Here is a 14,493-nt window from a genome sequence, read left to right on the forward strand (position 1 = left end):
CATCCTTGACAAGCAGTCCACTTATAAGTATGGGAAATATTATTCAAATGTTTTTAAAAATACCTCATGCGATGTGTATGTACCGTTTTCCAGTTGGTGATTCAAATATCCTATGCAAACCAACCCCCTCTCTTCCGCACTCGAACCCCTGTTACTATCTTCAACTCCTGTAACCAACTCCCTCCCTCCCCTCAGTCCGCAGACCTCAAGCCATTCACCCCCACAAAGTTGGTGTACTCACACCTGCAACCCCCAGTACCACCATCCATCCCCCCAAAGCTCGGGTTGAAGAACCCGCCCGGGTTGACCAAATCCCCCGTGTTGTTCATCTGATTGAGGAACAGTTTCGCCTCACTGGTGACAACCCTCCGCCTCTCATCCACCCCCCTCATAAAAACAAATTTATTCCCCGGGATACCCCCGTGCGTATCAAGCGTGACCGTAATCGGGTAAGGGAACGTGCCGGGCTGTGTCCCGTTTACATTCGCCTCCCGACCGCCAAACCCGCCGATTAGCTTGGTGGTGTTGGACTTGCGAGTCCAGATCTCGACTTTATACCGGACCGACAGCCAGGTAACGACAAATTTCGCTTCTGAGATGGGGGAGCCGCCGTTGCGGTCGATGGAGGGGGGAAGCCGCTCGTTGAGGGAGGAGAGGTAGATTGTTTTGTTGTAGTACGAGTAGAAAGAGTATCGTTCTGTTGGTAGGCCGCGGTCGTAGAGGCGGAGGGGTTGCTGAGTGGGAAAGTGGAGGTGGTTGGCGGGCGCGGCGGTGCCGTCTTTGTTTAGGATGGGTGGGGGGACGAGGTCGGAGATGTTGAGGGCGGGGGAGAGGTTGCCTGAGGCTTGGCGGGGTTGGTTTTGATGGTCGTCAAATCCCCCCCTGCGGGTGAGGAGGTTGGGGCCGACGGTGGAGTTCACGGAGCGGAGGATGGAGATGTAGAAGGGGGTGGGCTCGCCGGCTTTGTCGTCAGAGACAACACCGTCGGTGGTGTTGCCTAGGAAGAACATGTCTTGGAAGGTGGGGGGGTCGGGGACGGGTTTGAGGATGAGGTTGCCGGGGGTTTGGCGGGGTGTGACGAAGAGTCGGCGGAGGATGGTTGAGAAGCTGATGCCGTTGCTGCGGATGGAGACGGAGCGGGTGGTGGTGCGGTTCCGGCCGACTGTGCGGTTGAGTTCATCTAGGGGTCTTCCGGTTCCGAGGTCTATGGGGGTAGGCCGGGGGGGTTCTTGACCGGTGACGTTCCATGTCTGTCTGGTGTTGTTGTCGAACTGGATTTGAAGGATGAAGCTTGGCTGGTCCGCGTTGAAAGGGGCCACGGAATCGGCCTCTTCTTTTGGGAGCGAGCAACTCCAAAGTGTTGCCGGTTGGATACAGACTGTGCTTGAGTCTGACTGAGTTCCTATCACTGTCGAAATGCCAGTGGGCATTGGTGGGAAGTCGGTGAGGTTGAGAAACCGTGATGGGATGCTTGCTTCGGCCACTGTGCGCCGTGATAGAACCACTCCAAGGACAACCCCCAAAATGATCATGGAGATGAGGGCAGCAAGGATGCCAAAGCACACTCGTCTCCGCTTCCGTCCCTCGGGCCCTGGCTTCCCAAGAGCACCGCAGCATGGGAAACACCCACGCCCTACTTTCCTCGCCACAAAGTCTTCTTTCTCGTGCCTCCTTCGCTTTCGTTCTGCCGCCAAGTTGGGCAAATAGTTTGCTGGGAGAAAAGACCCTATCGGCCGGTCTGGCAGCCGCATCTGTGTCGGAGGTGGTGTTAGAGGAACATTTTGGAGACCGATGGCGCCTTGGGATGTCATTGTCTGCGATAAACCAACAGGGACGGGACCTGGTGATGGGGGGAACATGGTGGTCGCAGCGTGGCCTGGAGGAAGCACCGCCTGGTAACGAACATTCTCCTGTCTATGTGGAGGTGAATAGGGAGGCGGGAACTCGGGTGTTCGAGATTCCTCAACCAGGATGCGTGACTTTTCTGTTTGGGTCTCGGGTTGAGACACTACTGTTGATGCTGGTACCGGTGTCGGAGCTGGAGCTGGAGCTGGGGCTGCTCTCGGGGCTGTAATAGGTGTCGGTACTGGTGCTGGTGCTGATCCTGGCGGGTTTGGAGTTGATTGCGTGGGCTCAACTGGTGAAAAGTCCTGAACAATGATGCGTGGCGGACGTTGCTGTGGAATTGTCTCAATCTTCGAACTGCTAGACTGGCCAAAATTGGACCTCGTGAGAACAGGCGAGAGCCCCGTCTTTTGGTTTGTCGTTTCCCACCATTCAGTATTCACCTTTGGCTCAGCAGCTTCTCCTACAGTCGGGAGTCTTGGTGTTGCTGGGGTTGGTACAAAAGGGGAAGTGACTTGATCCCACCATCCCTGAGATCGCGTACTCCCACCAGTATTTGACCTCTGCCTGTTAGTGTGGCTGTATGACTTTTTGGTGAATACTGGACTGCCATCTTCCTCAAAAAGCGTCACGGGTGTGTCCATATCGCTGTCATCGTCACTGACATAAAATGCAGTTGTTGCCGTGTCTCGTCTGTTGTTGCCCTCTTTGCTCATCCCAAAGCCATCCACACGATCGCGGTCAGATATAGGAGAGAATTCCTGACCTCTGTAGCCAGAAGGGATGGATGGAACGGCTGGGACATAGGCCGTTTGTGGAAGGATCATGCCATCGAGACCCCGAGGGGAGAAATCGTCCTCGGTATCCGGTGACCATGCAGATACCGGCTGCTTTGATGGCGGTGATGTTGGTGGTTGGCGAAAATAGGGGGGCAAGTCCACTGGTGTCTCGACCACAGCTGTATGGGGGCTGATGACTACATCCGAGTCTGTAGGCATCTCGAAGCCGATCATAATAGGCCCGGCACTAGGTGAGAGATCAACCTGCGGCGAAGACTCAGCAACTAGCCTATCGACTCTTTTGCCTTTTGTCGGCTTCCGTTTCAGCCAGCCGAAAGTGCTGCTAGATTCACCGTTCTGTTGCCCTTCCAAAGCTAACAAGGCGGCGGCATCAACGAATTTCCCTGTTCGACTCTCGCGATTTGCCGAATTCAGTTTCATTTGGTTGGCGATATGCTGCTGCTTCTGTTGACGGAACTTGGACATGTCGGTGACCAGTTTGATGCCCGCCCTTGCGTTTTGTGCCTTTTGTCTATGTCGAGATTTTAACCTCTTCACCTTCTGTACGGACAGGCGTGGTGCTAAAGAGGCGGTTGTTGTCTGACTTGGCTGTCCAGATGGAAATGGGTCTGTGTTGATGTCCACCAAGGGGCCGTCCATGGGGGCAGCTGTCATGGGAGTCAACACTTCATCATCCTCCCATTCTTCCCAGTCCTCCTTGGTCCTGCCAGTGAGGTGGCTGCTGGGACGATAGGGAGGGGTCCGTAAGTCGTTCGTGTTGTCCATGTTGGGTGTATTGATTAAATTGTGCTTGATTATGTAGCGATGGTTGGTGTGTGATGGGCTCTTGTCAGAAATATTATTAGGAAGAGGAAATTTGTTGCAAGTCGAAATGGAACCAGGCCATTTGGCAACAAGACCTTTGTAGAAGACTTCGATATGGCCACAGGTGAGTGGCAACGTGATTGAATTGTGTCCCGGTGATTAGAATCCTTCCAATCAATAGACAATAGAAAAGAAAGGAGCACCTTGAGGAAGAACCGGCATTTCTCGGTGCAGGTGGCTGTTTCAAAGAAAGCCAACAATGCAAGTCCACCAGGAACAATGGAGCCAGAACAATAGGAACAATGGAGAGAGAAAACCACGAGAAGAACGACAGATAGAAAAGAGAGGCAAGTGAATAATTTGCAAGGAGAAACCAAACACAGTCACCACCAGCCATTTCACCACCACCTAACCGGGAATCCGACTCATGGATCCATTCGCGGATGTCTGAGTGGCTCGCCTCTGGCCGGACTGCATCTGCCCATGTTTGCGAGAAAGGGCTCGTCGTTAAGCAGAGCGCTCTCTGTGGACAGAAGGAAATGCCCCATTTGATGGGGCATGAGAACTGTGTGGAATAAGCGCTGCGAGGTTGCTTCGCGCCGAGGGATTGGCCACGGCGAAGCGCCCATGTATACCCATGGTCTTGAACTTGATGTTGATTGGTTCCTAGTCGCGGCTGCATTCAGACCCGTCCATCCAATTGTGCTCATCGTGTCGCTTCGCAGCGCAACACGGAGATTGAAAGCTCCACACAGCTAGTGAAGAGTCCAGAACAACAAATCTGTCGCGTCATGGCATTTGATGAAACCGAAGCTGGCTGAAAAGATGGTGACTGGTTTCCAGTGGATTTGTTTCCGCCTGTTCGTGAACTGTGGAAGGTGGGTGGGATACGGGTGTGGCCCGTGCGTCCCGCTCAAAACCCACAACAACACAGGCGAAGTTCGAGATCCTTGAACAAATCACCATCTAAACATCACAGCTTGATGGTTTCTCGAGCTGTCTACTGACTGATCGTTAGGTAGACACGGCCCATATTTCTAGTAACACCAGTCTGTACTCTCACCTAAACCCACAGGCAGCTTCTCTGCTGAGATTCCAGGCAAGCGCTGCCAAGTCCGCCAAGCGTCCAGCTCTTGCCAAGCTTTATTGCCAAGCCGTCAAGGGCTGCAAGAAAGACGTCACTAAGGTCCCTTGCAACTTAAATCTGTGTTGGCTGCAACATATCTTGATCGATTAACCTCAACGACACATAAATGAACATAGATCAATGACATGATATTTTGATAACCACATCCTTGTTTCCAGCGAAGTTCCACTACCTCCACTATCTCGTTTCTCCAGGTATCTAGCAACAAACACACTCCTCGCCGCAGCAACAGCAATCGCACTCTTCCACAAATCCACCACGCATGCCCACTTCAGGTTGAGGTTCCGCACTCTGTTGACAAAATGAGTCAGGCATGTGAGATATATCCAACATCATCTCAAGAGACTCACAGGTTGCCTTGTTACCAGACCGTCGAGTGGAATAGCCTCCATGGGCTGCTTTGTTGAGGGTCATCATCGGAGGGCATTATCTTGGTTTTGAAAGAGACTGGCTTCAAGAGCTGATGAAGATGTAGGTAGGATATGATCTAAAGACGACGGCGTGCACACTAGGCCCCATTTATCACATTTCAGCATCCTACCTATTAGGAGACTGTAATGGGCCAGAAGCCAACAAACCGATGAAAACCAGACTGCCGTGCTTTCCGTATTTCGTCATCCTTTAGCTGTACGTTTCTCAACAGCCAAAATGATGCTGTTTCCGGCCATCGAAATAACCGGGTATGTTAAAACGCCAACAGCGGCCTGTGCGTGAGCGAATTTTCATAGGATGAACAACCACAACACCGGAGCTGGTTGTGCGTTTTATGCATGGCTTACTGATATAAGTCACAAGGACTGACATCTCCAATCAGGTTGAGGGCTTCATCGCCAGTGGCACTCGAATCAATTATGGTGTCAGACGAATATATGGATGTCGTATCCACCGGCACTTGAATTCACCATCGATTACGCCCTTACGAACCGCTGGGCCCGGTCTGGCAACCATCCACACCAAGTAGACTGTCAGAACGGCGTAAAAACGGGAAACGGCGCCCAACCCCCTCAATGATCATGCCCCGACAAAGAAGGCTAGCACGGGAAACTGAAAACCCATGCCAACACATGTTAACGATGAGGATTGTACCTTGTGAAGAGGTTAGAGAGCCGAGAGAGAGGTCAAAGCCTCCAAGACAGTGAATCAGTCACTCGAGTGGCTCGATAGAATCGTCTTCTATCACAGTGATGACTGTACTAAGATGTCAATATGTCCAGAAAGGCAATCTGGAAGATGTAGTATGATATCTCGATGCCAAGTGAAACAGTGTTTCAAGGTAAAAACGATGTTTTTTTGCATTCGACAATCCCGCCAGCATTGTCATGCCGTCTTGGAATCGCCCCAAACTCGGAACAGACAGTTTCTAGAAACGCCGGCAAATGTTCTATCACGGGGGCCAAACCCCAGGAAAATGTTTGCTTGGCAAGATCATCTCGCTCACATTTCATTGTTCCGCGTCCTGGTATTTGGCACTCTGCAATATTTCCGAAAGTTTGGATGTCAGATGCTGGTCGGCGGCTCAGCACAACTCATAAGTCTCGTGCCAAGAAAATGTCCATCTTCACAAACATGAAGACCATCAAGGAGTCCAGTAAAAGAGCCAACTTAGTGTTCAGATGTGAGCTTTTCCGGCCCACCTAGGTATCTTACCGGCAAGCACTATCACGGCCGTTTTGCCTTTTAAGATCTGATGCTGCAGAACGCCACCGAGGAACCATTTTCAATTGGGGCGCTGAGAGTTGATAGTGGGTAAGATTACGCAGCCTTGGCACCTTTTCAACAACGACTTGAAGGAAAAGGGGATGCGATGGAGTGACGGCCAATAGGTATGGAAATCCGAACCTCATCTGTCACCTCTCTCCCTATCCCAGCTTTCATGTGTCCGGATCCGGTCTACTGCTGTTCTACCGCTGATCCGAACCGGTGTCTGAATTCGTCGGATACACGCGTAAACATGGCCCCGAATCGCGTCACCCGCAACCTGGAACTTGCCAGGGGATTGTCGTGACTTGAGGACTTCTGGAGAAATGGAGAAATTGGTGATGGCGTTTGTGAACGTTGGGGTCTTGGTTTCTAACCCCCCCTGAAATTGAACGGTTCTGAGAGATAAGGTGGACGCTACCCGACGTTTAGCGTGTTGCAGACAGGTTGATCTCTGGCAATGATTTGTCCCATGTTTCCATCTGCGACCTTGAAAATCCTGAGAATCCCGTCCTACGCTGCAAACGGAGAGACAGTGACGGGATGGAAACAAATATGGAGTTGAAGACAACAAGCCAGCTGTTTCTCGTATATGTGCTCACAGTCAGAATCAGAGGCTCATCAGGACTGGCAAGCATCGGGGTTTTACCTCAGCCCAGGGAGTTGAAGAAACAGGGGCCCTCCACGGGCCCCAGGCCAAGGAGCGAGGACCCTGCCGAACAAACAAGGGGGGAGGAAAAAGCTGGCTGACCGCTGCCGAAAAAGTCTTGGCTTCACAATGTCCACTCTGGCCAAATCCTCAACAACAATTGTTTGATAATTTCGAACAAACTCGACATCCACCGCCCCTCAAGCATACCTATGAATCCCAATCCCGCTCCTTCATCTGCACCGACGACCAAACCCCGCAGCGTCGCCCCGCGTGGATCGAGGCGCGCACAGAGCGTCCAGAGGGAGTGACGAAGAGACGACAGTCTTACAGCACCACCACATCACTGGATCTGCCGTTTCGGTAGGCGGTACAGCAGACGCCTCGTCGTTTATTCGGCTGCAACTGCGAGTTTCACCAGCTGCAATCGCAATCAAGACTGGAATAAATCCCCCCCACAAATCGAAAGCTTGGTGAGGTGGCTCCCGTCCCTCCCATTCAACCACCCAATCGCCAGCGCCCCATCCCCGTACGACGTTGAAGAAAAACCCACAAACTGGCGTCCTCCCAGAACGGCGGAGCGTCGTCGTCGTCGTTCAGCGACCGACCGGTACGGTCCCATCACCGAAGACGCTCATCCGCCGCCGGACCCAGTCCAGGTAGTCTGCGATTGGACAACCGACGCTCTCCTTCGGCCTATTTGACCGTCCAGCCTCAGCATCAGCCTCAGGGACCTCTCTCGCCGATTCCAGGTACGTGGCTACTATCCACCTGGTCCTCGTGTTCCCCCTTCGGCCGCCAGCAGCCACGGGTGACAAGCACTCTTTGTGTTTGCGCAAACCCTTGTGTGGAATGTATATCACACAGCAACAAGCTAATCCCTCCTCCTTCGATTTCTAGGCACACCCAGTTTCCCGATGTCCTTGTCTCGCAGTCCATCTCCCGTACCTGGCGGCGGTTGGGCCAGCCCAGGTCTCAACATCGGCAGCGGTCGATCGAGTCCAACCAGAGGATACACAGGGGGGTCGAGCAGCGCAACGCCTGTCATGTGGGAATCATCAAGACTAAAAAAGGCTGGCGGGTCCGGGTACCCTTCCTTTGCGACGCAGAACTCGGGCTTCCTGTCAAAACACATGCGCAAGATATCGAGCAGCCTCCCCCGTTTCAACAGCTCCAGCAGCTCGCCCTATTCCGAGAAAGAGAAGCTTGGCCGTGGTAGATGGTCGGCTCAAAACGTACCGTTGCTGGGAAGATTACGGGCTCTCATGGGACGCATGGGCCGGAAGATGAAGATACGGCTACTCATTTTGCTTATGCTTTTATTTTGCATCATCGTATTTTACAATACTCGTAAGTGGACATCTAGGGACGGGTAGCTCGGACGAGCCGCGGTTAACAATACGCCCAGCTTTGGTATATCACTGGAGAAGAACGTCATGGCTTGGCGGCGGTCAAAAGTTTGTCATCATATTGGCTGCCAACGTTGGTGGCGGTGTCATGGAGTGGAAGGGAGCACGAGAATGGGCGATTGAGCGAGACTCGGTTAGGAACAAAAAGAAATACGTGGGCAGATGGGGATACGATCTGGAGATTGTCGACATGAGCACCAAGAAACGGTATGCCCACGAATGGCGCGAGAGTTGGGAGAAGGTGGATTTCATTCGCACAGCGCTCAGAAAGTACCCCAAGGCCGAATGGTATGTCTGGTTGCTGCTTCCTGTCCACTCGTCCGATGGTAGCTAACGCATATTCTAGGATCTGGTGGCTTGATCTGAACACCTTCATCATGGAACCAAGCTATTCACTCCAGGACCACATCTTCGACAACCTTCACAAGCATGTCTACCGTGACATCAACGAATACAACCCGCTCAACATCACACACCCGATGACGGACGAGTACCTCGACGCTGATTCGCGAAGCCCCGTGGGTGATGGCAACGTCAACTCGGTGAACTTGATCCTGCCCCAGGACTGCTCTGGATTCAACCTTGGCTCCTTCTTTGTTCGCCGGAGCCCGTGGACTGACCGGTTGCTGGATGTCTGGTGGGATCCTGTGGCATACGAACAGAGGCACATGGAGTGGGAGCATAAGGAGCAGGATGCGCTGGAGCAGCTGTACACTACTCAGCCCTGGATCCGGAAGCACACTGGTTTCCTTCCGCAGCGCATGATCAACAGCTTCCCACCGGGGGCGTGCTCAGAGAACGGCAACGACACCCGGATCCACTACGATCAAAAGGACCGGGACTTTTTGGTCAACATGGCTGGTTGCGAATGGGGCCGCGACTGTTGGGGAGAAATGTACAATTACCGTGAGCTCAGCTACTGGCTCAACCGAAACCCCTGGGAGCTCTTCAAGGAGGAGTTTGTGGCTGTCATTTGGTTCAAACTCACGGGCCAAAAGGTCAAACTTTAAGAAGGCTGGTTTGGAAGCCTTTCTACGAAGACACGATCACGATATTCAGGATCTACGAGCTTCCGTTTCTACATTTGTCCCTTGCCGAATTATTGACGAGCAAAGGGACGTTACATAATCTTTTGGCCAATAGAAGCAAGAGGGGTATTTGTCCCTTCTCTGCGCTGTTTTTAGTATATTCACATCATCCTTGTTTTGCATAGCCGTCGCAACACTTGAAAGGAGATTACAGGCACGCATCTCTTCTTCAATGTTACTTTTTTGTTTTCTCTCTTACGAGGGAGATGTTCGCATTTGAGCGGCTGTGGCAGGCAACAGTGTTTCGACCCATTTTTTTTCCCTTTGCAAGCTCATCTGTCCCACGCGGTGCCGTATTGCTTGTGACGGAGGAGGCCATTTGATTCTTTGGTGGGGAGGGGGGGCGGACGGTATTTTCTGTCATGGATTGACAATTAAAAGGCGGGCGGGCAAGGGAGAGTTGGAGGACAAATGGGAGGGGGAGGTCTGGGTGGGTTGGGAGTACAGGGTTTTGGATAGGGTTGTACATAACATCACACACATACACACAAGTTATAGGGACTTTTTTACATGATGCATCATGTGTATCCATGGAGAGTATCTTTGCTACCTACTACCGGGCACGGGATATAACATACACGAGAGACATGGTTGTTGTAACTTGGGGGCTTAAGCCTCGGAAACAGCAATGATTTTTCAAAGATGAGAGCTGGAATCTGCTGAGGGCCGACAGAAAGCTGACGATCGAACCCCGGGTTACTACTTTCATCTCAGGTCTAGCATGGTGGAGAGAGGGGTGGAACATCAGATCACGCAGGCTGTCAAAAAAGATTTGATGCTGTGTGACGGGGCACGTTGTGTGTCTCTGATGATGATGATGATGATGATGGACGGGAGTGATGCATTGTTGAAGACATTACCGAGGTTCGGCGGTATTGCTTTAGGGGGATTGTACCTGACTTGTGGAACGTTGGATGTTATGAGGGTTGGAATCTCGGCCGAGCCGGGGGAGGGGAGAAAAAGGGCAATATATTGTCTGAAATGGATGGTTGATGAGATTTCGAATGCTGGCCAAACAAGGAAGGAAGGTAAAGAGCGAGGGAAACGTAACATGAAACTTTACAGACTTTGATTCGGAGAAATAGCCAGAGATGGAATGTGATGAGGATGGGTAGAGAGGTAAAGGTATGGATGATATACGTGAGCTGAGGTTGAGGTTTTTGTGAGGCTGAAAGAGATGCAGATGGTGGTGTGGGTGAGGATGATGGTTTGACCAGATGAGGAAGGCGCACGGACCAAATGGTGTAAGTGGTTTCACTGGACTGCATCGACCAAGAGTCTGAGTGGTGATTGGTTGAATTTCAAGCGCCAGACCTGGGACCACTCGATTGGCTTTGGCTTCTTCAACCTGGCGCAGAGAGAGCAAACTCTTGGAAAACAGACCAAACCCAGTGAGAGGTTTTGCTTTGGATGGTAATTTTCCCATGACTGGTTCCTGGCTTTTGGAGCTGCGATCTTCCAAGACTTTTGCCGATGGGTCTTGACCGTCTCTCGGCCTCCCATCTGATGCTTTGTGTATACTATCGGGGGAAAGCAACGTTTCGTTGCTCACAGGTACTGCCACCTATTACCCGCGCTCTCCGATTCAAGGGGTTCATGGAAGTGTGTGGTGGGGGAAAGGGAAAGAACCAAGCACTGGTTTTGTCTCGCCTGGATATGTTCTATCCTGAGCGGCTGGTGAGAAGGGCAAGCTCTGACAACCGCGCGTCGTGGTGTATGGCAGGTCCGGTTGCATGGACCCCCTTGTTGCTGGTAGTTTACGTTTTTGGAAAACCTTACAGTTTGAGGTTCCCCCTCAGCTTGGCAAGCAACCCTCTTTCTTTTCTTGACTGACTGACTGGGTAGAGACACTCTTGATATTAGGTGTTGAGTCTGCAATTTGGCGTCTCCGGGGGGAAGGATTCCCTGTCTGCTGGGCTCAGGCAGGACTGCCAAGTGGCCGAGATGGGGGAGAGCTGTCCAGTGTTTTGGGTGTGAGTGGCACTTTGGCCTTGTCAGGGCTGGATGGGGGGGAGGATGGATCGCGGGCTTTTTGAGAGACCCGAATGAGTGGGTTGGTGTGTACATGCAGAAGTCTGCATTGGAGTCGAGGGGGTATTTGACTAGACTGTATCTCCTGCTTTGGGGCGACCTTCTTTTTGGGCCACGCTAGAATTCATCCGGTCTTTACTCGACTTGCAGACGCAGTTTGCTACGTTCTCTTGTTTTCACTTTTTGGGGTGCCATTCATTGTAGTGACGGTCCAGCTGGTTATCGTTGGTTCTCCTATTGTCTGTTGTTGGTTGCTCTACACAAAGGGGCCCACGTCTTCAGGACGACAATAACCATTGTTTGTTGAGAATACATTGTCCTTATCGGTTGCCCTTCACTTATACCACCCTCGGAGACCACTGTCATTTCGCATATTTATTTTCAACATCTACAACTCAAGGCAATCTCAGCGCTCTCTTAGCAACACACAACAAACCCCAGAAGCAGGTCTTCTTCAGCAAATAGTTTCACACAACGAATAGATCAGCACACCATACCCCTGGAAAAGACGTCACGACAGTACTGAAATGGTCAAACCAACAGCTTTCTCACGAGGAGCCCTCCTGGCCTCTCTGGCCCAAGCCACGATAGCAGCATCTACCTCGAGATATACACTCACCCAGGTCTTCAACGCCACCAACTTCTTCTCCGAATTCACCTTCTTCGACCAGCCCGACCCGACCCACGGGTTCGTAGAGTACGTGGACGCACCCACCGCCAACCGCCTCTCCCTTGCCGGCTACAGCCAAAATGGTGTCTACCTTGGTGTTGATCACACCAACACCACCACAACCGGCCGCAAGTCTACCCGTGTCACCTCCAACCAGGCCTTCACCAAGGGTCTGTTCATCGCCGACATAGCCCACATGCCCGGCTCGGCATCATCGTCTTGCGGACTCTGGCCGGCCTACTGGATGTTCGGTCCTGACTGGCCCACCTCTGGCGAGATTGATATCCTGGAAGGCATCAACACCCAAAAGTCGAATTCGATAACATTGCATACAGCCAAGGGGTGTGAGATGGCCAACACTGGCTCGCTGGGGAGCACCAAATTGGCAAATGGCAATTGCGAGGGTAATACTGGGTGCGGCCAGACGACATCAGCTACCAATAACTATGGTGCTGGGTTCAACGACATTGGCGGCGGTATTTATGCCTTGGAGTGGACCGATGACCACATTGCTGTGTGGTTCTTCCCGAGGAACTCCAACACTTGCAAGTCCTTGGCCGCCGCATCTCCTTCGTCAGTGCCGAATACCAGCAACTTTGGGACGCCTCTCGCAAAGTTCGTCGGGAATGGATCAGGGAACTGCTCTATTCCTAACCACTTCAAGGACCACAACATTGTCTTTGACACGACGTTTTGCGGTGATTGGGCTGGACAGGTCTGGGGACAGGATGATACCTGCAAGAGTCTGGCTGACACGTGCGAGGACTGGGTCGGGCAGAATCCAGAGGGGTTTCAGGAGGCGTACTGGTTGGTGAATGATATCAAGGTTTATCAGCAGGTTGATCAGGGGCCGGCTGCTGGGCAGACGGATGGGGGGTTTGGGGTTCAGAGGAAGCCGGATGAGGAGAGGAGGAGGGCGAGGAGTTTTGAGGCTTGATTTTCTTTCTTTCAGCCGGGATGGACAGGAGTTTGGGGATGGGTTGGTTTTGCATTAGAGATGGATATAGGTTGGGTGAAATAAAAGGGTATATAGATGGGTATCTGATCTGATGGGGGCTGGATATGTGGGTGTATTGTGTCATTTTTTCCGTGTTCTTGACCATGCATTTTTCTTGAAGTTTATGAGAACATCCTACTTATTATTCGTCTGTCAATAATTGCCACTTTTTCTCTTGATGTATTTTTTGGCTGACCCGTGGTGGTAAGGTGTGTAAGTGAGATACGGGCGGGAACGGTCCGCCGTCAGCTGGCAAGGGGTGTCAGACAGCCAAAATCTTGACCTATTCAGCTTGTCCACCTTGATGGTTTCACTCATTGGCACTTCAATGACACTTATATCACAAATATTCGAAAGGTGGGTATACCTCAAATATTAATCAGTTCAAGCAGCTGATAAAAATTTTCAGACAGCATAAACGGCTTTTCCCGTCATTTCATTTTCAGGCCAACAAGTAAAAACCAAACCATGAGATCAAAGCCAACATGAGATTCTCAACCACCCTGTCCAGTGGGCCACCAAGATATACACTGAGAACAAGGCAGCCATTATCATTCAACAGACACTGTCGATACTTGAGTAGCGGCACTCACCACAAATCTCTCCTCACTATTGCCATAGAGACATCATGCGATGACACCTGTGTCGCTATCCTCGAAAAAGCAGGCCCAGCAGCACGCTTACAGTTCAACAAGAGAATACCATCAAACCATGTTGAATTCAAGGGCATACATCCTACAATAGCCTCCAAATCGCACGAGATTCAGTTGGCTAAGCTGGTCAACGAAGCTGTACAATCACTACCAAAGCACACCAACCACTCCCCAGAGGTCAAAACCATTTCTATCCGCGACCCACAAACAGGCAAATCCACCCCCCGACGACTTCCTGACTTTGTCTCCGTGACAAGAGGCCCAGGCTTCCCACGATGTCTAGACGTCGGCCTCGGAGTAGCCAAAGGCCTCTCTGTCGCCTGGCAGGTCCCCTTCCTAGGAGTTCATCACATGCAAGGCCACGCCCTCACCCCCCGCCTCGACCACGCTCTACAACAACCCTTCCCCCCTTCCTCCTCAACCCCCTCATCAAAACTCTCCCCTAAATTTCCCTTCCTAACCCTCCTCGCCTCAGGAGGCCACACCCAGCTCCTCCTCTCCACCACCCTAACAACCCACACCATCCTCGCAACAGTAACCAACATCTCCCTAGGCGACATGCTCGACAAAGCCGCGAGGGAAATCCTCCCCCCCTCCCTCCTCAGCTCCCTCCCAAACATAGCCTACGCCGCCGCCCTGGAACAGTTCGCCTTCCCCTCTCCCTCCTACAAGTATACCCCCCCCTCCCAACCGGCACTCCCA

The 14,493-nt window shown here is 52.0% G+C and overlaps 4 protein-coding genes across 4 annotated transcripts; 3 read left to right on the forward strand and 1 right to left on the reverse strand.

Annotated features, from left to right (window-relative positions):
* Window positions 1-191: 191 nt before the first annotated feature.
* PODANS_1_12200 (uncharacterized protein) lies at window positions 192-3,410 on the reverse strand (the record flags this gene model as incomplete). Its single annotated transcript, XM_001908854.1, has 1 exon — window positions 192-3,410. One exon carries the CDS (start codon window positions 3,408-3,410, stop codon window positions 192-194), a length of 3,219 nt encoding a protein of 1,072 aa, XP_001908889.1.
* A 4,450-nt stretch (window positions 3,411-7,860) lies between these two features.
* Window positions 7,861-9,362, forward strand: PODANS_1_12210 (uncharacterized protein; the record flags this gene model as incomplete). Its single annotated transcript, XM_001908855.1, has 3 exons — window positions 7,861-8,293; window positions 8,352-8,640; window positions 8,699-9,362. 3 exons carry the CDS (start codon window positions 7,861-7,863, stop codon window positions 9,360-9,362), a joined length of 1,386 nt encoding a protein of 461 aa, XP_001908890.1.
* Window positions 9,363-11,998: 2,636 nt separating this feature from the next.
* PODANS_1_12220 (uncharacterized protein) lies at window positions 11,999-13,078 on the forward strand (the record flags this gene model as incomplete). Its single annotated transcript, XM_001908856.1, has 1 exon — window positions 11,999-13,078. The coding sequence occupies one exon, from the start codon at window positions 11,999-12,001 to the stop codon at window positions 13,076-13,078; it is 1,080 nt and encodes a 359-aa protein (XP_001908891.1).
* A 545-nt stretch (window positions 13,079-13,623) lies between these two features.
* On the forward strand, window positions 13,624-14,493 carry PODANS_1_12230 (uncharacterized protein; the record flags this gene model as incomplete). Its single annotated transcript, XM_001908857.1, has 1 exon — window positions 13,624-14,493. A coding segment is annotated over one exon (870 nt), but the record flags the coding sequence as incomplete, so codon positions are not given.

This window comes from Podospora anserina, chromosome 1 (assembly GCF_000226545.1).
Source record: "Podospora anserina S mat+ genomic DNA chromosome 1, supercontig 2".
NCBI classification, from domain to species: Eukaryota; Fungi; Ascomycota; class Sordariomycetes; order Sordariales; family Podosporaceae; genus Podospora; species Podospora anserina.